Source organism: Olea europaea, chromosome 11 (genome assembly GCF_002742605.1).
Source record: "Olea europaea var. sylvestris chromosome 11, O_europaea_v1, whole genome shotgun sequence".
NCBI lineage: Eukaryota > Viridiplantae > Streptophyta > Magnoliopsida > Lamiales > Oleaceae > Olea > Olea europaea.
Window position 1 is genome coordinate 2,633,060 of NC_036247.1, and position 22,435 is coordinate 2,655,494.

Genomic DNA, 22,435 nt, shown 5'->3' on the forward strand with positions numbered 1-22,435 from the left:
CCGACTTTGCCATACACTGGATTCTCCATTATCTTAGCGAAAACGGGATTCGTTAAATAGTCCTTATATCGAAAAAGTTTTGAGTGCTCGTTAAGTTTACAATCACATATCTTAATTTAACGATCTGTTGGTCACTGATACAATGACATATACAATATATTAATCACTCTCGATGTCAATATGAAAACTTCAAATGCCAAAATTCTAGTAACGTGCTTGTGAGGATCCAGCTCTACCATTTGGGAGAACTTCTCCATATATTATCAAACTAGTTATTTGTCACAAGTTTGTTCCACATCCCACTTATTTGATAAATGCATAACTCACTTGTACAATCTGTTGATGTGTACGAAATTTACAAAACCGATAACTTGGAATAAAATTTGAAACCCCACACATGCAAAAAAACGTAGATCAACATGAAAATATATCAATTTAAAGGTAGACACATTTACAGAATACAACATTCATATTAATTTGGGAGACCAATTTACACAAAAAATATATGAATTTGAAAGTCAAGGAATGTTGAAAAACTTTCAATAGAGGCTTAGGCAAATGAGATTGATCGAATTGGAATTTGATTCATTTGGATTGTGAAGCCATTAATGACAAAGCAGGTGCACGACTTGTTTTTGGGGCATAGTCCTAAAGGGCTATGAAGAACGACTGTGGGGAAAGTATTAATTTTAAGGGATGGCAAGACATACATAAATAATGGAGTAATGCTACACATACATTAGGGTGTCCATAACGATATTCACAACATTAGGTACAGTAACATTTTCCTAAATAATGAGCCAATCGACGGTAGGTTGTGGAAGTGGGGCTGGGGGTGAAGGGCAAAAGTGATGACAATGACAACGCGCATTATAGTGCTAGTTGAGTGGGAAAGTGGGGGTGATTGGGGGATGGTTTTTTATTTTATTTTTTTCCCCTTCATATATTGCTTTGTAAAGTGAAATTATAATGGTTAAGTGAAATTATAATGGTTAAGTGAACTTAGGCTTTTATCCCGATAAATTATGTGTTATGGAGAGTATGATCATATTTTTAGTGGAAGACATTGGTAAAATTAGATGGCAAGTTGATTCGTGCAAGTTTTGATCGATCTGAGGATCTAAATGTCAAAATTGTATCGATGGGAAATTTTTTGTAAAATAGACAAATGATATGTACAGTTTGTGCCAATTATTAAAAAATAAGAAATAATGGACAAATTCTTATTTTTCTTTAATTAGATTATTTATCAATCAATAAATTCAAATTTAACGTGACTATAGAGTCATCAGATCAATGATTCGATCAACATTAAATCAGTTGTCCCGATTACATGCAAGCTTGAATAATTTGCCTAATGTATGGTATAAATTTATGCTATAAACTAATACAACATGAATCAAACACACACTGCTTAAAATCTTTAAATAATTTAAATTGATTTTTTATTTTTGGCATAAAGTATAAACCGAATTTATAATTATTCGAGCCCGACTTTGAATATCAATTAGAAACATTGCACTGAGAGTTGGCCCAATTAAATAGGTCATCTATATGTTCGATTCTCGAGTAAGTTTTGATTGAATCTCTCATAAATTGGTCTAATGGCACTAACCAAATTGATTTGGAGGTTGGTTCACTAATTTTCTTATTACATTAATTAATTCTATTCGAACTCTAAAACAACAACAATTCACCTCACCAGATTTGTTAAGCTTATTTTTATTTTTTTTATAAGTAAACACGTAACACTTAAAATAAATTACTTTTTGTTGGTCTATTCTTATTTAGACAAAATTTTGGATGGAAACCATCCAAAACAATTAAGACGGAGACCCAAGTGCTAACGATGTGAATTTTTTGGACCCCATATACAAATTTCCCAAAAAAAGTCCAAAATATTTCAGGAAAGCGCGGCAAAATTTAGGTTCCATCTCCCGCCATAAGAACCCTAACCATATTCTAGATCCAAATATCCTCTTTCACGCAGTTATCTAATTTTCAAACAATTCATACTTCTCTTGCAAGCCACCGATATCAAAAGACCAGAAACGAATTCCTTTTCAAATCTCAAATCAATCTAGGGTTTTGCGTATGGAAGGACTATCGAGCATTTGCAGTGGCCTAGGAACCATCGAAGAGGATGACAACGGCAATCCCATTGGCTACTCGAAGGGGGAATACTGCTTGGGTACTGTTAAATTTCGAAGAAAAGAGAAAAAAAAAAAAAAAGATTACAATTTTATGTTCCCTTTTTATTTAAAGATAACTTAGAAATGAATTTTTTGTGTATTTATTAGACGTTGTTTATTGTTCAGTTGACAATAGAGGTGTTTATTAATTTGCGTTTTTGAACTTCTCTGCAGATAATTTGAAGGACTTGTTAAGGTTTATGAGGCGAGATGATCCAGAAAAGCGTGAGGTATTTAAGCAAGTTTGCAAATGGAACGTCGCTGGGAAAGATTTGATACCCATCATTGAACATTGCCAAGAGGATAGTAATTTGGTGCTAAATGCAGGCAATTAAACTCACCCGCTGTCTTAAATTTCGTACACCGTGCATATTGGAAATGTAATATATTTAATTAAATACTTTATTAATTTCTCATTTTCAATAATGCAGTGAAAACTTTGGTGTTTTTAACTATGCCCATTGAGCCTGCATCGAATGATATACCGCAGCAGATAGAGTATCTGTGGGGATTGAAGGCTGCTGTTACACTCAGTAATGCTGTCCCAGTGATAGTTGCTCTCTTGGAAACTCCTCTAGAAAACCTGGAGAAGTAAGCGGACATTTCAGATGAGTATTTGTTTGATTTTAGAACCCATGTCACACAGCTAGAAGACCAAAAGGTCTAGTTATCACTTTCTCTTTCAATTTGTAATACTTATCAATTTGGCAGCACTAGACTCTTTGAGTCGGTATTTCATTGGCAGAAACCCATCTTTGTACATACATTTTCTCACATTTCAATCTGGTTCTAGGTCCTTTATTTATTGAATTCAACTTCAGGCATGGGAAGGATAAAATAAAGATGGAATTAGATTCATTTGCTTTCAAGTTGTAGTGGTCTCTTTGTTTACCTAATAATTCAAGATCTCTTTTGTCAGTTGATTTTGATTTGGTTCATTTTGATTTTGCATGCCTCTAATATATGCGAATGGTTTATATATCTGATCTTATAACCAAGTCCATGTTAACCAGTGAATCGTTCACAGAAGATGATTGGAAATTGGTTCAATTGGTGCTTACTTTTTTCCGAAACACACTAGCGATTCAAGATATATCTACTCAGCAGAAATTAGGGGGATCTGCTTCTCAATTCTTATCCCTTCGAGATAGGTTTCTGAAACTGTTGTTCCAGGAGAATGTGATGGACTTGATCTTAGTTTTATCGCAGCATGCTGGGGGTCCTCGTGGCTATCTCCGTCAAGATAATCTGCTTTTATTGGAGACTTTCTTTTACATATTTAAGGGCCAAGAGCCAGAGTTAATTGCTCAGGCGTATTTAAAGGACTCAAAGGTTTGTCTACTGTTATTGCTTCGAGCTATGTCCCACCACCTCCTTTTGACACATGGACAGTAATTATGTTAAGACTTGGAGTTCCATTTTAAAAGGTCAGCCTTGTTAAAAAGAGTAGCCCAAACCCTTTATAAATTGGTCCATATTTTTATCTTTATTTGATGTGGGATTTTATCCCATAACATGTCCTCACAAGATGATGGCTCATTTGAGCAGATCAATTTTGAAATCCGTATATTCATTTTTGAGTTTTAGTCGGATTGAATTATTCGTTGAAACTTGATGGGCTCTGATACCATGTTAAAACTTAAGGTTCCATTTGAAAACGTCAACCTTATTAAAAAGAGTAGCCCAAACCCTTTACAAATTGGTCTATATTTTCATCTTTATTCGATGTGTGATTTTATCCCATAACAAATTATTCTTAATAAAATTGGCGTTGCTTTTGAAAGTGAAAATAATTAGATAAAGTTGTTAGTTATTGATCATATTTTTCTTTTTAATCTTTCTATTGTTTGGGTTTATTTGCATCTGTCTCAAAATCATCTTCCTGTATGACACAGCTATGTTTCCCTAGTTAGTAGTTACTGCAATAAGCAATCTAAGTGCCAATCAAGTTGTGTACTTCTAAGTTAGCAGTATATTCAGGATCTCATCTCAGCTAGGATAAAGCTTATGGGTATCTTGTGGGGGGCAATATGAGTGTTTTAACTTTATTTTCTAAGTGCCGAATATAAGAGGATTAATTAGAGTCAAATGTCCCTATTGCTTCCGTAATAAATTTGCCACAGATACCGAGATGCCCAAACACTCGTGTTACTCCCACAGTGCTAAAAAAAATTACTTCTGTGCTGCCTTCCCTCCTGCATTTTTGAGAATTTGATGATGTGTTGTATCTAATAAATTATTACATCAAATTCTTCTTACCTTACCTTGACTTTGGGAACTGCTAAAACAATGGGGTCGGAGAAACCTGTCTATGATTTCAAGAAAGAGTAGTTTTACTCATCCAGAGACCATCTCCACTTTCTTATATTGCAGTAAGTTTAATGGAGTAATGTTTTTGGTTCCAACCAGTGAGTTCTACTCACCAATAAATTTCCAGATATGCCTGCTTGTTATCTGTTTTTTTTTTTTTTTTTTTTTTTTTTTTTTTTTTTTTTTTTTTTTTTTTTTTTTTTAATAATTTAGGGAGTACTGCTGTAAATAGCATGCTCCTTTTATGATCTCTCTGTCCCCCCTCCACAAGCTCCAATAGAATTTCGCGTGCTGTTTTTGTAACAGCATTGTCATTTAGCTGTACGAATAATGAATTTTTTTTATTAGGTGGATGGAGGTGCTAAAACTTCTGTTGATAGCCTCCGTTATATTATGGAAGAGGAACGAGAAAAAAGAAAGCTCACCAGATTATGCAATCTAAATTGTTACTCACAGTTTAGTGGAACATTTACCCGACTCACCTTGGTACGAGCTTATTAATGTCTCAGTTGCACCAGCAATTGGTATCTGGCTTTAGTAACTTCTTTGTTCTCATATATAAACAGGATGGTTCTAAAGCACCATTCAAAGGAAATCCCTGTTCTTCTGCTGATGCTTTGCTCAAAGCTAACAAAAATCCCAGAGGTCCATCAAAAAGAACAATGTGGGACCATGAAGAACTACCGGCAACAAACATTGAAATTCTAAAATTGCTTTATGATTTAATTAGCCAGTTTTTAACAGGGGGATACAATGGTAAAAATTATTTATATTTTCTTATTTTGATGAAGCTTAATATGTATTTTCTCTCTTCAATTTCGTATAATGCTGCTGGTGTATGATCTAATTGAACATTCAATTTTCATCAGTTTTGATGCACTCAGTGCGCGAGGATATTGATAAAGATCATCAAGAAATTGAAAATGGCGATGTTGTCATTTTCTTTCAAGTTGCTCGATTTGTCACCTCTTTTCAATATCACAAGTTCTTAAGTTTGATGGTAATAAACTATTTTATGGAACTTAAATCCCTTTTTCTTTTCGGTGTATTACATACATTCATTTTGTACTGGTCAACTACCATGCCTTGTGGCATAAAATGACTGTAATAAGTGAGGAGTATACTGCCAAGGGGAACATATTCCCTTTTACAAATTCAATTATTTATTTAAACTTGTGCTGCCATTGCAACTATTTATCAGGTAGACTTGATCCTGCTATTTTTCTTCCAAGAACATTTATATTCCTGCCTCCATGTGTTGATTCGTAGGAAACAAAAAATAGCCTTTTCAAAGGAAAGAATAAACACTGATATGTCTAGAATTGATGATTTGCACAGTCAGATCTATACTTGTGCATCACCATGTTTGATCAAATAAAGAGTACCACCAAATCTGGTTAACCTCAAAAGATTTAAAAAATGCTATAAATCTTACTTTTTTGGTTTTTTTTTTGAGCTGGTTATTAGTTCTCAAAATGCTTTTTTTGGTGGGACGACGTATCTAGGAAAAAATTGAGATGAGAGCTCTTTTATGAAGCTTATTCAAAGGAGTGTGTCAACGAGACATCAACTTAAGGAAAATAATTAATGCATAAGGGAAATGACTATCAAGCGCAAAGGAGATTGAGGTGTTCTTTTTGTCACTCTGGATTTGTTGGGCAGTCTACAGATTTCTATATTTTGGGGGACCATGGATACACACAGTTTTTACTTGAAGTTTTCCTGGTAGTTTAGATTTTATATATACTCGTGCCTCACTGGGGTTTATCAACAAAAACTTAGGGAGGCTAGGAGAGCCTTTGGAGATGCAACAAATATTATCAATAGGCCTTGTTATTGGGACTCCGCATGTCTATTGTTCAGTTGATATGTAAATAGAAGTTTCTTGTTGATGTGATTATTTGGAGGGTCTGAGACTGGTGTAAGAAGGTACAAGAAATTCTTATAAGCACACCTGTACTCATTCAAAGGAGAATTTCTTATAATTACAGCTGAGGTCGACCAGACAGATTTCAAGATGTAGTAAATTGCATCAGGAAAACCCTACAGCAGTTATTGTTCAGTAAATGAGAAATACTTTGAAAACTTGAGCTTCATTTATGATCTATTCTCTTCTTGGTCACATGCACGATAGAAGATGATGATGATATTAGGCTGCTGGCTATCTAGCTTTGTTTATTTTCTGACACAATATGCATGAAGATCTTGAATTTGAAACAAGGTCGTTAGTCTTCTTCTAAGAGCTTAAATTTGCATAAGTTTTCTTTCTTTCTTTTTCTAGGCCGGGGTGAGTTTGGGGTGCTCAGGAAAGAAGAAATTATTATTATGGTGTTTTTAATGTAATTTGAGTGAGCATGCCTCTTCTTATCAGTTGTTTCTCCAATTTTCAAAGCCACTCTCTATTGTCAAGTTTGATATCTTTTGGCCCACACTTTTAACAGCCTAGCATTGATGTTGACAATGAAGCATCGGTAACATCTTGTGATGGGAGCACTTTGTTCAAAGGCAATATGTGTGGACCAATTGCTGAAACGCTTAACGAGTCAATGTTCCAACTAGTCATTTCAAAATGGCGTTATGCATTTGATGGTTTGAAGGTGACAAATGACTATAAATTTCTTTCAGCTGCGGGATTGCTTATGAAAAATTTGGTGAGATATTTTCCACTATTGTCTTACCTGTTTGTTTAAGAGTTCATTGGAGAAAATATAACATGCACTTGTTAATGTAACATTTGGTTTTCCTTTCCTGAACCAAAGCGTTAACACGCTCATCAATTTCAGATAATACCTGCATAGATGCAATTTTTTTTCCCTCTTTCTTTCTTTATTGATGTGAGCTGAATGTGGGCTGGCAGCATTCAAATTAATAACGTTTTCTATCATGTCACATTTCATAGACATTCAGACAGACACACAGTGTAGTTGCTTTTATCATATTCTAGGATATGTATCAGAACAAAGTGTGGTTGCTTTTATCATATTAGCAGATTTGTTTTGTTATGCTCCATTACATCCGATTGCCTTAGGTTTACTGGTACCACCTTCATCTCCAGGTCATTTTAGTATCCTTATTATAGCATAAGCTTCACTGTTTCTGTATTTCACTCTTCTGTTGATTTCATCCTTCTGGCCATGGGTTTATGCCTTTGGTCCTCTTCCATACATCTGCCCTGTTTCCTTTCTCTATATGCATTTCTGCTGCTATCTTTCTCATTCTATATAGAACTTTCATTTGGTTGATATCCCCCCCCCCCCTCTGGATCCCACAGATACTTCCATTACTTGATTTGACTAGCTAGTAACTGCAGATACAACAACAAACTAATTGTGCTGGATCCTTCTTTGCTTGCTAGGTCTACTAGAATATCTAAAGCAACTAGATTCTTAGCAATTATCCCACGCGAAGCCAATTTTAGTCTCCCCCTCCCTCTTCTATCTTGCTCAACTAGAATTGCATCACTTATGAATGGAGGTCCCTATAGGTCGACATAAAACACAGCACAATCACACAAGTCTTCCTCCTTTTCAGTTTTCCTTCTTTTTGGGTTTGTGTTGGAAATATTTATTATCTAGGGTATGAATCTTTTCTCTTCTATTTCTGTGTTATCTTTTGGTTCTTGGTTAACTTATTACTGTTCTTTTTGTTCATTGAGCTAGTTTATTATTCTGTAAAGCGTGTGTTGATTCGTAGGAAACAAAAAATAGCCTTTTCAAAAGAAAGAATAAACACTGATATGTCTAGAATTGATGATTTGCACAGTCAGATCTATACTTGTGCATCACCATGTTTGATCAAATAAAGAGTACCACCAAATCTGGTTAACCTCAAAAGATTTAAAAAATGCTATAAATCTTACTTTTTTGGTTTTTTTTTTTGAGCTGGTTATTAGTTCTCAAAATGCTTTTTTTGGTGGGACGACGTATCTAGGAAAAAATTGAGATGAGAGCTCTTTTATGAAGCTTATTCAAAGGAGTGTGTCAACGAGACATCAACTTAAGGAAAATAATTAATGCATAAGGGAAATGACTATCAAGCGCAAAGGAGATTGAGGTGTTCTTTTTGTCACTCTGGATTTGTTGGGCAGTCTACAGATTTCTATATTTTGGGGGACCATGGATACACACAGTTTTTACTTGAAGTTTTCCTGGTAGTTTAGATTTTATATATACTCGTGCCTCACTGGGGTTTATCAACAAAAACTTAGGGAGGCTAGGAGAGCCTTTGGAGATGCAACAAATATTATCAATAGGCCTTGTTATTGGGACTCCGCATGTCTATTGTTCAGTTGATATGTAAATAGAAGTTTCTTGTTGATGTGATTATTTGGAGGGTCTGAGACTGGTGTAAGAAGGTACAAGAAATTCTTATAAGCACACCTGTACTCATTCAAAGGAGAATTTCTTATAATTACAGCTGAGGTCGACCAGACAGATTTCAAGATGTAGTAAATTGCATCAGGAAAACCCTACAGCAGTTATTGTTCAGTAAATGAGAAATACTTTGAAAACTTGAGCTTCATTTATGATCTATTCTCTTCTTGGTCACATGCACGATAGAAGATGATGATGATATTAGGCTGCTGGCTATCTAGCTTTGTTTATTTTCTGACACAATATGCATGAAGATCTTGAATTTGAAACAAGGTCGTTAGTCTTCTTCTAAGAGCTTAAATTTGCATAAGTTTTCTTTCTTTCTTTTTCTAGGCCGGGGTGAGTTTGGGGTGCTCAGGAAAGAAGAAATTATTATTATGGTGTTTTTAATGTAATTTGAGTGAGCATGCCTCTTCTTATCAGTTGTTTCTCCAATTTTCAAAGCCACTCTCTATTGTCAAGTTTGATATCTTTTGGCCCACACTTTTAACAGCCTAGCATTGATGTTGACAATGAAGCATCGGTAACATCTTGTGATGGGAGCACTTTGTTCAAAGGCAATATGTGTGGACCAATTGCTGAAACGCTTAACGAGTCAATGTTCCAACTAGTCATTTCAAAATGGCGTTATGCATTTGATGGTTTGAAGGTGACAAATGACTATAAATTTCTTTCAGCTGCGGGATTGCTTATGAAAAATTTGGTGAGATATTTTCCACTATTGTCTTACCTGTTTGTTTAAGAGTTCATTGGAGAAAATATAACATGCACTTGTTAATGTAACATTTGGTTTTCCTTTCCTGAACCAAAGCGTTAACACGCTCATCAATTTCAGATAATACCTGCATAGATGCAATTTTTTTTCCCTCTTTCTTTCTTTATTGATGTGAGCTGAATGTGGGCTGGCAGCATTCAAATTAATAACGTTTTCTATCATGTCACATTTCATAGACATTCAGACAGACACACAGTGTAGTTGCTTTTATCATATTCTAGGATATGTATCAGAACAAAGTGTGGTTGCTTTTATCATATTAGCAGATTTGTTTTGTTATGCTCCATTACATCCGATTGCCTTAGGTTTACTGGTACCACCTTCATCTCCAGGTCATTTTAGTATCCTTATTATAGCATAAGCTTCACTGTTTCTGTATTTCACTCTTCTGTTGATTTCATCCTTCTGGCCATGGGTTTATGCCTTTGGTCCTCTTCCATACATCTGCCCTGTTTCCTTTCTCTATATGCATTTCTGCTGCTATCTTTCTCATTCTATATAGAACTTTCATTTGGTTGATATCCCCCCCCCCCCTCTGGATCCCACAGATACTTCCATTACTTGATTTGACTAGCTAGTAACTGCAGATACAACAACAAACTAATTGTGCTGGATCCTTCTTTGCTTGCTAGGTCTACTAGAATATCTAAAGCAACTAGATTCTTAGCAATTATCCCACGCGAAGCCAATTTTAGTCTCCCCTCTTCTATCTTGCTCAACTAGAATTGCATCACTTATGAATGGAGGTCCCTATAGGTCGACATAAAACACAGCACAATCACACAAGTCTTCCTCCTTTTCAGTTTTCCTTCTTTTTGGGTTTGTGTTGGAAATATTTATTATCTAGGGTATGAATCTTTTCTCTTCTATTTCTGTGTTATCTTTTGGTTCTTGGTTAACTTATTACTGTTCTTTTTGTTCATTGAGCTAGTTTATTATTCTGTAAAGCGTGATGATCACTTCTCATGCATATTATTCTACAACCCTAGTTTCCAAACTTCTAGTTTTAATTACTGTTATTTGATAGAAAACACATGCTCATACAATATTAAAATTCCTTTAGAAAATTGCTATCTTGGTTGTCTTGTTCATTGCCTACAGCTAAGGTTGTTTATATTGTTGCACCACTTTAACAGAGACAAATCATGTTATCTGCAGATACGTATGTTGGATTTGGTGCTCAAGCAGTCCCCAGAAGACGCTCAGGAGCTTCAGATAGCTCGCATCCTTCTATACAAGTTATTCTATGATCAAACCGAAGAAGGGATGACTCAATTTCTTTTGAACCTGATCAAATCATTTGATACTCATAAACAGTCCAAAAGGTTTCATTCTTTTATAAACTATAAAAAAATTTGTTTATATAGGTGGTCTTTTTCTTTTTTCTTTTTTTTTTCCTTTTTCTTTTCTTTCTTTTTTTTTTAAATTAACCTAACTGCAACCCTGCTTACTCTCAACTCCTTGGTTTTCATCCATTGACATGGAAATCATAGTTTTCCTAGTGAGAAATGCAGATTAAAGTATTAGTGAGTAAATTTAGATATGATATGTCAGAAATAGGATCACTCAGAGACCTGATGTCCTGGCGCACACTCCAGGGCTAATTGGAATGCTTGGAGCTGATGGAAGAATAATTTGTAAATTTTGTTAGCCAAATTTATGCATGTTCTAGGTCGAAAACGAATTGATTTTACCAATTCACTCAAGTGAATTGTGTCATTAATGTGCCTAAAGACTACCTGAATAATATCAAGTCCAAGCTGAGCCGACTTTTTGCAGAGAGATTGTTTAATGTACCCAAGGTGACCATGGAAGCATTTGGCTCTTTACAAGAAGCCATAAGCTGTACTTGTATGTTGCTGTCGCTCATTTTCTTCAGAGATAAATTTGTATTTCTGATAAATCAAATTGAGATGACTCATTATTCTGCATTGACATGGCAATTACTTTTCTTGTCAAGACAACTTCTACCCTTGTTTTATGGTATATTATCAATATTTATCAGCTATTTTTTAGACATAAGCATTAAATAAGTCTTTACTATTGTGACAACATTTTTATTTCACTTCATATATTATTTATAATTATTAATTATTTTTAATGAAGCTATCAAGTCTCTCTCATACCTCTAATTCTTGGTATTGCTGTTACTATTTCATTTTCCTTTCTTGTTCCTGCACTCAATGTGCGAATCACCCACCTAGCTTTTATCGTTTCATAATCAAATACTCGTAAGGAACAAGTGAAAGAAGTTTGAGCCTCATAAAATGATAGAATTCAACTTGAATCTAAACTCAACTATCCTATGCAATTAAGCCATGGAGATGCAAGTTGCAAAAGTAATGTCCATCTATCCCATGCATGCATTTGACTTGATGTGTTATTTTAGTCTATAAATTCTCCCTATGTGGTGCTCATCCATCTTTGTTTACTTGAATTTCTGATTGTTGATTAAATTCTCCGTATTTTCAGTACAGACATTAAACAACAAGGTTTATGTAGGATATAATAGCAGAAATTATGGATTCGATTTTGATTAAAAAAATACAGATTTTGCTAGGAACTTCTGATTGGGATGACTGCAGTAGCATTGATCTGCAATGAGCATCAAATATTTTAATGGAATTTGCCCATTTTATCAAAGTATGATACACACGTAGGCACAAATTGAAGTTAGTTTAGAAAATGTAATCTTACCGGGCTAATCATTTTCTTTGATGTTCAAGATGCCTGGCTAATGTTGCGGTTCTTTTCTTTCCAGTGATCTTGCCAACTTGGTGGAAACTATACATGTGGTTCTACGACTGATGGAGAACCTTCAAGCACGTGGCACATTAAGGGTATGCCTTATTTAACTTTCATGTTACTTTAGCAGTTTGTGTACCGTATATGCAGTGTTGTTTAATTTCTCTTTCTCCTCTTAGTTTTCTGAGATAGCCACACTCTATATTACAAGTGGCTACTGGTTTATTGGATTCAACTTCTAGTTTCGAAAATATCTGTCAATACATTTATAAGTAATTCAGGTCAGTTCTCACACCCTTTTTTTTGGACTTGAACCTTCTTTAGCAGTTTGTGTACCGTATATGCAGTGTTGTTTAATTTCTCTTTCTCCTCTTAGTTTTCTGAGATAGCCACACTCTATATTACAAGTGGCTACTGGTTTATTGGATTCAACTTCTAGTTTCGAAAATATCTGTCAATACATTTATAAGTAATTCAGGTCAGTTCTCACACCCTTTTTTTTGGACTTGAACCTATAGGTTTGGGCTCTAAAATATCTTTTTCCAACATCATAATACCATTTTTTTCTTATTTTATCTGTTAATTCTACTAATGATTTCGTTAACTTTCTTCAACAAGATTCAGATCTGAAGAGGCTTGGCTTCTGTATGATGTTAACTCCCATATGATAATCAAAATTACCTATACAATGTAAAATGCCCAATTGAGAAGTGAAAGAATTGGAGAAAAGTAAATGATATTTGGGATGTTATGCTGAAATTAAAGTTTAAAGCTAATACTCCCTCATTTTTAAAAAGAGTGTGCTGTCTCATTATTTCTCATTCAATCACACATGTTTTAGAGAGCTATACTTTACATGATTAATATGAGTATTACACTGTATGACTTTGCAAATTATAGTATTGGGTGGGAATTTTTCTTTGCCAAGGTATTTGACCACAAATAAGAAGATTGTATAAAATTTTTAGTAAAAACATTACAATTCACCACAAATGTCAAATTAGGGTGTTCAGCTTGGAAAAGCTCAACTCAATTCAACAAAGCCTTAGCCCATGCAGCCAGGGGCGGAGCTACCTAAGGACCAGTGCCGGCAAGTGCCCGCACTGGAATTTTAAGAACTGAAATTTTAGGTAGTAGATGCAGACACCTACACTTGGATTTCCGGCAGGTCCATGCATTACGTGAAGAGTTGAACACAGTGGAAAGCTGAAAGTGGAAGAAGGGTAGAAGAGTTTTTTCTTGGGCTAACTTCTAATTGTTTTTTGAATTGTAATGTAAGCTTTTTCTGACCAACTGACCGAGAAGAGAAGACGAAAATGGAAGAAGAAAGCTTGTAAGCAGCTGTCGCAGTGGAGCAGTTATGAATTGATGGGGAAGATGAGTTAATGTTGGGCCATTTTAAAAAATAAATAAATTGTGGGCCTTTTGTTAAATTGGGCTATCTTAACATTAGACCCATGATCATTGGATTCATAGCCCATAGGCCTGCTGATGTTAAAAGTTAAATTGTGGGCCTTTTGTTAAATTGGGCTATCTTAACATTAGACCCATGATCATAGGATTCATAGCCCATAGGCCTGCTGATGTTAAAAGTTAAAATCGTTCCTATTTTCATCCTATTTCTGTAGTTCAGGTTGTTCAGCTATTGTTTCATAAATATATGCACAAAACATGTCTCTTTGTTCATATAAATGTGTAAAATGTGTTTGTTTGTGCATCTCCATTAATTATCGTATTAATCTAAAAGCAAGTGAAATGAAATAATAGAATTGATTGCAGTAGCTGTTAAAAAGTCACCTTCCACTAATTGCTTTAATTTGAAAATCTACATGTTATAGAATGGTTAATAAGTTTGGGCTTGACATTCTCAGGATATCTCTCGCATCTTCGATTTTCAATTGGGACAAGACTCGAAAAGAAGTTCTTCAAGTGAAAGAGGATGTGAAATTGTCTTTAGACCGGTTAGAATTGGTATTCTATAAAAAAAAATTAAAAAAAATTATAATAAAATTTCACGGTTTTGCTGGTGGTTATTTGAGGTTTTTGACTCAAAATTTGTTTTGGAACTCTATTTTTGATATTCTTTTTTTGTAGGGTGTCATATTTATATATGTATATGTTATAGATTGTCTTCTATGCTGGATAACTCACCCCGTTTGTGAATATTTGTTATAGATTCCTTCCGCATTAATCATGTGCTCCTCTTTTCTTTCATATACTACTTTTGCTCAAAAAATTTACTGTAGCGAATACCTAAATTTGTGCCCGCACTGGACGAAGTTCCTGGCTCCGCCCTTGCATGCAGCCATACTTATATTGAACATTGGCTATACGGATCCTCATTTTTTACTCCCCTCTTTCCAGGCTATCTTTAAATTAAACCAAAAATGGGTCCTTTGATTTTACATTGACATCTTGCTCTAGGCTTACAGTGCTGATTTATAGTTAAGGAAAATTTACTGAAATTTCCTTAAAGGAATTACTAGAAAAATTTATTATTGTTGTTAAATCCTGTGATATTTTCCAGAAATTTGCTGTAGTTGTCATGAAGTAATAGGATAAATATTACTTTTATCTATGGTAGGAAAACTAATTATGCACAGAATAAACATCATGAAAGGACATCGTCTAAGAGTATTCCTATATATACATATTATAAGCACTCTTAAATAATGGTGTGAAAGATAAAAAATAATATAATTATTAAATTTTCTCTATTGGGTTCTAAATGACCCTATTGAGGAAGTTTTATTTCTTCTCCTATTTCGTATTTGTAGATTTATCACTTGAAATTTAAAGTCAATTTTCTGTGCTGACAGTAGTAACATAGTAGAACTCATTTTGGTTGTCTCCTAACCTTAATTTCCTTTTCCTAAATTCGTTATAGCATATTGGGAGAGAAAGACCTGGTGATTAATGTTATATCGATCACATGTTCTAATAAATGCTTTTCTCAATTTGTTTTCTACTATGAGAATTTATTGTACTTTACAATTAAAGAGCAGCTTGGTTAGTTTTTTTAGTGTGGAAGTCACTGCTATTCTGAGAATCCTGGGGCTTGAGCTTACTATTGTAGTTCTGGACCGCCCGTTAGTTCAAGTTAAAATTCTCAATTTTTTTATAGCATCGGATGTTGTGCTATTGATAACCAAATTCAAATAAATTAATTTGTCACATCTCAACAACTCAAGCTTTTAAGCGAGGTGGCTTGGCTTAACTTGCATTTCACTATAGAAATTTTCTTAGTAACCTTGTTTTCTATGGGTCCTGTAAGCATGATTATCTTTCACATAGTGAGTCTTAGACATCCCCGATGTTTTAGGATATGGTGCTAAAAGTCCCAAACTGAGGGAAAGCTCTAGGGAAGAACCCGTGCACACCAAAATGGAAAAAGCCCTTTCCCCTTTCTCTAATAATAAGGTAAGGCTATGAAGCATCTTAGAGTATTCCATTCCCTTTTTCAGCTGGATCCGGGCCTCTTGTTATTGTTCGGCCTGAAACAACCGTATTTAGTAGAGAGAGAGGGCTTTTTCGAAAGGCTATCAACTGAAACGTTTACGTATATAGATATAGTTAGTGTGTGTGTGGCGTGTAGGACTAAGTTTACTTCATCACCATTATATATATATATATATCTGTGTGTTTTGTACTTGATAAACATTGTTCTCTAGCGCGAAAGCTGTTTTTACATTCTCAATATGTATAACTGGAATTCTTGCTATGGCAAAGGTTTCCAAAAAGTCAAGGAAGAGAAGAATGAAGACAGCTATGAACAGCAAGAATGATAACGCTTGTGAACCAAGTGTAGATAATTCTACTGCTCAGAATGACGCTGGTGGCTCTACTTGTGAAGAATCTATGGATGCAAATGTGCAGAGGAGGGAAAATTTAATAAACCATGATTGTGATGGTGAGGAAGATACCAGAAAACCCGTTCAGGTTGCTGAACCTGTAATATCTGGATCAAAGCCGTTGAATCTTGGAAGTAATGACACACAGATGGAAGGAACAAATAGGAATGATACTAATGACACTCTTTATCTTGGAACTGATGATTCTTCTGGTGATGAGCAGCCAGCATTGATAGATGAAGTTGATTTTAAGGTGTCTTCTTTTGTTTCTGCTTTTGCAAACAATACCATCATTCGGAATCTGTGTTGGCTGCTGAAGTTCTATAAAAGCAATTCCATCAGCACAAATCATTATATTATAAGCATGCTTAGGAGGATCTGCGATGATTTGGAACTTTCTCCAATGCTATACCAGGTAGATGGATGAAACTGATATTATTGTAATTATTTTAGCTCTAGTAATTTGTAAAACAAGACTAAGATAGAGTAGAAACTAGTTTAACATTTTCTGAACAACTTTACAGTTATCATTCCTGACAATATTCTACGATATCCTGGACGAGCAGAAGTCAAGGCCAAGCAAAGAATATGAGAATGTTGTTACCTTCTTGACAATTTTGATTAGGAGAATGCTAAGGAAAATGAAAAGCTATCCCTTTCTTTTCGTAGAAGTTCTGTTTTGGAAGACACGAAAAGAATGCCATTACATCAACTGCGGAACTATGCTAAATGAGCTTAGCGGTTTGAGGAATGAAAATGGAAAGGGCAGAAATGTTGCTTCAAATGGTGAAAGTGGTTTCTTTGAAGGACAAAGATGGGTTCGCAGAAGCATAGCTGATGCTCTAGGCGAAGATGATTTTGTGATTCCAAGCCCTAATAGCAAAGAGTAAGATACTTCTATTAACTTTAAATGCTGGTGTAGTCCCCTAAGCATGAAAACAATTTTACTATCTGAAGTTTAAATGGAAGCCCACAATGAGTTCTAGCATCTTAACGATGTTTTATTGTTGATTTTGGTGTGCCTTTCTTGGAATAAGCATTGACTGGAACGCCATTGAAAGTTTACAAAAAATATTTCCCTTTTGTATGAGATTATCATCACAACGAATGATGGCAGGGATGAGGATCCTTATGAAGCCAAATTACAGAAGGCCACGAGTTTGGGAGAAGGAGAGGAATGCACTGAATCAATTGTAGATAAAGGGATTGATGGAAGCCAAAATCTTGATGGGTATGGTCTCCACTATGCTTTTTGACTTCTATAAGATTCAAAGTTGAAACTTTTCCATTGTTTCTTCAATTCAGGGTGGAGAACTCTGGTGAAGAAGAACCTGAAAGGCTGCCTAAAAGACGAAAGCCCTTAGTTCTAAATAATGAACTAGAGGGGAAAATTAAGGATCTCTATGAGAAGTAAGTGTATCATGATGCATACTATGGTAAATGATTCATTCATGAACATTTTAGAATATTAGAAGAAATAATTGTCTACATCATAGTGAATTTGATTCTACTGATTAGAACTAAAGAATTAAAGTTAAGTAGTGCTTAATCTTACCTTCAGTTGTGCATTTTTTTATATTGTAAGGACCCTACCATAACACGTTAAAACATTATTCTACTTGAGAAATGCTGAGTTCCATTTACCTTGTTGTTCTGAGCTTTAGACCTACCTTATATGGTGCTTTAATATTGCATCTGAAACTGTTTTTATTACCTGATCTCTGGCCATTCCAGATATAAGGATAGTCAACACTGTTGTCATCTCATTGCTGGAGAGCTCGATCCAAATGGAGCAATGTCACAAATTCAAGTTTCTAAAACACTTAAACAGCTTGGATTTAAAGTCCCGCCTAAGAGAAAGATGCAATGCTCCGATGCCTCTGATCAACTTAGGGATAATGATAATGATCTTCAAAAGGATGCAACTCAACCTAGTTTAACTGTTTTAGAAGAAGGTTTATCTTTGAGAAAGCCTCTGTAAGTGACTATTTCAGGCTTTTTAATTGTTCTCTCTCTCTCTCTCTCTCTCTCTCTCCAGTCTGTTTCATTTAATATAGGCTTCAATATTTCAATGTTGAACATGATTAAGGATGGTCTTCATTATCTTATTGATTTATTGTCCATGCTCTTCCCTCTCAGGCACTCTAGAAAAAGGGTACATGCATTTAGTGAAGATCAGGAGCAGAAGATTAAAGATTTGTTTGAGCAGTAAGTGCTTGATTGTCGTCATAATTTGTCATTTTCATTTTTTATGCTTAAACAACTAGAATACAGCAAACTTTGGGCTCATTTTTTCAAGAAATTCACTGAACATGTCAATGTTAAAGCTAAGCCATTGTTTGATTCTGATTATTTTCAAAATATATTTTTCTCTCTCTTCTTTTCAACCATACATTTTTCAATCAAATAATATCACATGTAAATTCAAAACTTTCCCTTATTTTTTAACCACACATTCTCTATCAATCTACTATTCCAGAATGCATTCTTAGCCAAAAATGGGGCTCAAACAGGCGCTAAATATATGTTGCATTGATTCGTGAAGGTTCAAAGATCAAAAGAGGTCCAGCTACATGATTGCTAGTGCACTGGACTCAACAGGCACAATCTCTGCCGCTAAGGTTTCTCGCAAACTCAAGCAGCTTGGTCTAATTGTACCCAAGAGAAAAAGGTCCAATGCCAACTTACATTTGAGTGAGGAAGGTTACATTTCTTCAAAAGGTGCAGGCAGTTCTGATGATGAAACATTATTATCACTGAAAAGAAGGTAGGTTCAAATTATTACACGTCTTTGCATGTAAAGATTTAATTGGTGGGCTGAAAACTGAATTGCTTATGTGCATTTCTCAATTTCTGAAGCCTTGAGGGTGGAATTGGGACATGGTCATCTGATCTTTTCTTCACAAGAATATTAGTTCTCTTGACATTTTCCCAATCAACCTTCATTATGCTGTTTTCTTGGGCATCACCCATTACAGAGCCTCTTAGCCACAATATCTACAACATTTTTGTCAGCAACTTGTTTTTTTTTTTTTGTTCAGCTCAGTTTGTGCTTCTTCCAGTTATTTGTACATCTTGTTTGTAAATGGTTTTAATATTGCAATTTCAAAATCCATCATTGCTATGATGATAGTCCACTCTTTAACTACTCAGCTACTTTCTTTTCAGTTAGTTGTCAATCTATGATTTTAATATCTAATATCTAATACATATCTTGACTTTTCTCGTTGCCACTTCCTTAAAACTTGCCATACACTATCAGGTATTCTATGCTATCGGAACCATTTCGATTTAATCTCTCTTTTTCCTTGTCAATGTTATATGACTGGTTGGAGTTTCAAATGTCAAATGACTAACAAGTAGAGATAGTTTAACTAGTTTTGTTTTCAAAGAAGCGAACTAGATGTTTTTGAACTATTGCATAACACTATCACAGTTCATCAATGCTAACTTCAAGGCAATAAGTATTATCGGTCACCATACCTTTTTACCAGGCACAATTTTTGTTCTGTTTGCAAATAATCCTCCAAGGAACTGAGCAACAATGCACCAAATAATTTTTATATTATATCCTGGATTAATTTTGACTATCTTTTATACTTATCAAAATAAAAATGAAATAGTTGAATCAGACATAATATCCAACCAGATATGTTATCAGAAGATTTGGAACCTCATCTTATTTTTGTGCTTTTAGGGGCAAACATCAAGGAATTAATTATGATGAGAGGCAAAACCAGAAGATTGCAAGTATTTCATCAAAAAATATCCCTGACGATGAATTACTTAGCTCAATGTTGGTGTATGTCTCTTTCTGCCTCTTCTTAATGATTCTAGAATCTTTCACACCATTCTGGTTGTGTTTGCATCTATAAATTCCCAAAAGGGTGTTCAAATTAGGTGTATTTTAGAAAATTTATTTACTGTTAAGGTGTATTGTTCTGTAGTGCATATGTTAATGATCTTGAACTAACGTAGGGTGCCATATAATTAAACCAACCCTTTACACATTCAGAGCTTTAGTTTATAGGCATTTGACATGCGAAACTGATTCTTACATGTATCTACAGCATAATGGGAACGACAGATCTTGAGATGTTTAGTGGCAATTGCCTTCTGTCTTATTTCAGCATATTCAAAATTGTAAATCAAATATTTGAACATCGAAATAATCTTCGTTATTGAAGAAAATTATAGATTGCTAGCCCTCCTGTTCCCCATTTACTAATAAAAAAATACGAGAAACTATATTTATGTTCTGTTCTTGTTTACCTACAAATCTTCTAAAGCTTTTAGCCGTACAAGATTTATGTAGGGTAGTCTGATGTATTCCATTTACTGATGCTGCTACTTACGATCGTAAACTTCAATTTGTTTATATCATGTTCTGTTAGAAATCACATGTTTTACACTTTTAGTAATAAAATTTTACGTAGTTTACATAGAATGCAAAATTAGCTTTACAATTCTACTTCATATGAATCCGGCACAGGTTATTTATTAGCTTCACAGTATTGGCTTCTTTTGAAGGGATTTCCTTTGATTCAAACTTTACTTGAGGATGCATTGCTGTACTAGAAATTTAAATAAGTGAACAGAGGATTGCTGTTAAACCCTGTTCATTTTGCTAATGCTCAGTTATTTGCTTGTTTATTGTATAATATTTCAATCTTAATGCAGAAAAACAAGAAAAATATTACCGAAGAGTTATGATGACTCTGCATGCAGAGATACTGAAGTATCAAAAACGTAAGTTACCATATCTCTCATGAAAGTTCTCTTTGTTATATGAAATGCAGTTATAATCTTTTAATGACAAAGGTCAAAGATGTATTGGATTCGGGAGCATCAACTATGGATGTGGCTTTTAGTTCTTCTATGCATTACACTCCAGTCACTCGTGCTCTGTGGATTTTGGAATTCTAGGATAATGAATTTTCAAAATTCTCATCCATTGCTTCATTTTTTAGATCAACATATAGTCTAGTGGAAGCTGCCATAAATATAGCTGATTGAGAGAACTAGGCAAAAATAGACTCCCATCATTATTTTTGCTCCTAAATTTCACCCTTCTTGGAATAATGAATATGCCATCTGCTTACAGGCACAAGCTCTTGTATTTTCTCCACGATTTTACATATTCTTTTTCAGTTTTCTTTACGAAACCTTGTAAACAATTCCACATTGATCTATCAATTGTGCACGGAATATTGCATTTTTGTTCTTGTTGCATCAGATTTTATTTAAGATGTCCAGTATGCTTTTACCATCTTATACGTGCATTGTAGTTGCACCTCTGCTTATGGCAAATTGTAGCTGTATATAGTTTTTATGATTGAGTTTAAAGCCAACATGCAAGAGGGACCTGTATCATGTGCGGGCATTATTTTGAAAGCCAACATTGTTTTCTCCTTTACCTTTTAATGTCGATAAATTACAATATTGCTTGGAAAACAAAGCCGAAGTCAGTCTAGATTTCATTCATACTTCACCATAGGTTCTTGTACCACAATTCTTCATAACCTATTCATTTGATTCATAGTACCATACGTTCTTGTACCACAACTCTTCATAACCTTTCAATCAATTCCTCTGCCATCACTGTTCTTCCGACTATAGAATGGCGATGGAGTTATTAGCCATGTTGAGTTCTGATATTTCTTATGCTTGACAATATGTTGCATAAAAATTTGGTCTTCGGACAGTAATTGGAAATGCCTCTGCAAATGATGCTAACACTATTCTTCTCCAGGGATGAATTTGCTCAATCCAATCAGATGAAAACTGAAGAAATCAACACTATTATTGCAAATCATTCCAGTGATGCAGAACCCCACCTGATTCGTACAAACAGTTCAAAACAATCAGATGCCATGTCTTTTGAGAAAGATGACCTTTTGCAGGATCCTCACCTTGATGTGTTGGCAGATACTGATGCAGATCCCAATACTACCAGGGAAAATGCTCCTTCAAGAAGGCGGCTAAGAATGGTAATTGATTTTGAGGATGATGAATAGACTGTCAGCACTCTTAAGACCTTGTTAGCTTAATGTCTCGTATAAATATTGTGTTTCTGTACATTGAACGAAAATATTTGGACGAGGACTGAATTGTGGACCATCTTTTTATGAATGGAAGTCTGTTATTGTTTCATTTTTAAAGGTAAAACTTGATTTCATGAATTGCAAA

The 22,435-nt window shown here is 34.7% G+C and overlaps 1 protein-coding gene across 1 annotated transcript; it reads left to right on the forward strand.

Annotated features, from left to right (window-relative positions):
* Nucleotides 1-1,914: 1,914 nt before the first annotated feature.
* LOC111402965 (protein timeless homolog) lies at nucleotides 1,915-22,397 on the forward strand. The gene is made up of 20 exons (XM_023031296.1): nucleotides 1,915-2,191; nucleotides 2,367-2,519; nucleotides 2,624-2,783; nucleotides 3,206-3,524; nucleotides 4,851-4,988; nucleotides 5,069-5,258; nucleotides 5,372-5,502; nucleotides 6,944-7,153; nucleotides 10,809-10,975; nucleotides 12,412-12,490; nucleotides 16,125-16,661; nucleotides 16,771-17,132; nucleotides 17,364-17,477; nucleotides 17,552-17,656; nucleotides 17,981-18,223; nucleotides 18,386-18,454; nucleotides 18,792-19,013; nucleotides 19,944-20,048; nucleotides 20,927-20,995; nucleotides 21,999-22,397. The coding sequence occupies exons 1-20, from the start codon at nucleotides 2,095-2,097 to the stop codon at nucleotides 22,261-22,263; spliced, it is 3,735 nt and encodes a 1,244-aa protein (XP_022887064.1). The 5' UTR covers nucleotides 1,915-2,094; the 3' UTR covers nucleotides 22,264-22,397.
* The last annotated feature ends 38 nt before the right edge of the window (nucleotides 22,398-22,435 follow it).

What these genes read in the sequence shown, in the direction of transcription:
- LOC111402965 (XM_023031296.1), top strand. Translation starts at nt 2,095, where the DNA reads ATGGAAGGACTATCGAGCATTTGCAGTGGCCTAGGAACCATCGAAGAG. An exon ending in TTATCTTTGAGAAAGCCTCT is followed by an intron (nt 18,224 to 18,385) that starts GTAAGTGACTAT and finishes CTTCCCTCTCAG; the next exon opens with GCACTCTAGAAAAAGGGTAC. An exon ending in TTACTTAGCTCAATGTTGGT is followed by an intron (nt 20,049 to 20,926) that starts GTATGTCTCTTT and finishes ATCTTAATGCAG; the next exon opens with AAAAACAAGAAAAATATTAC.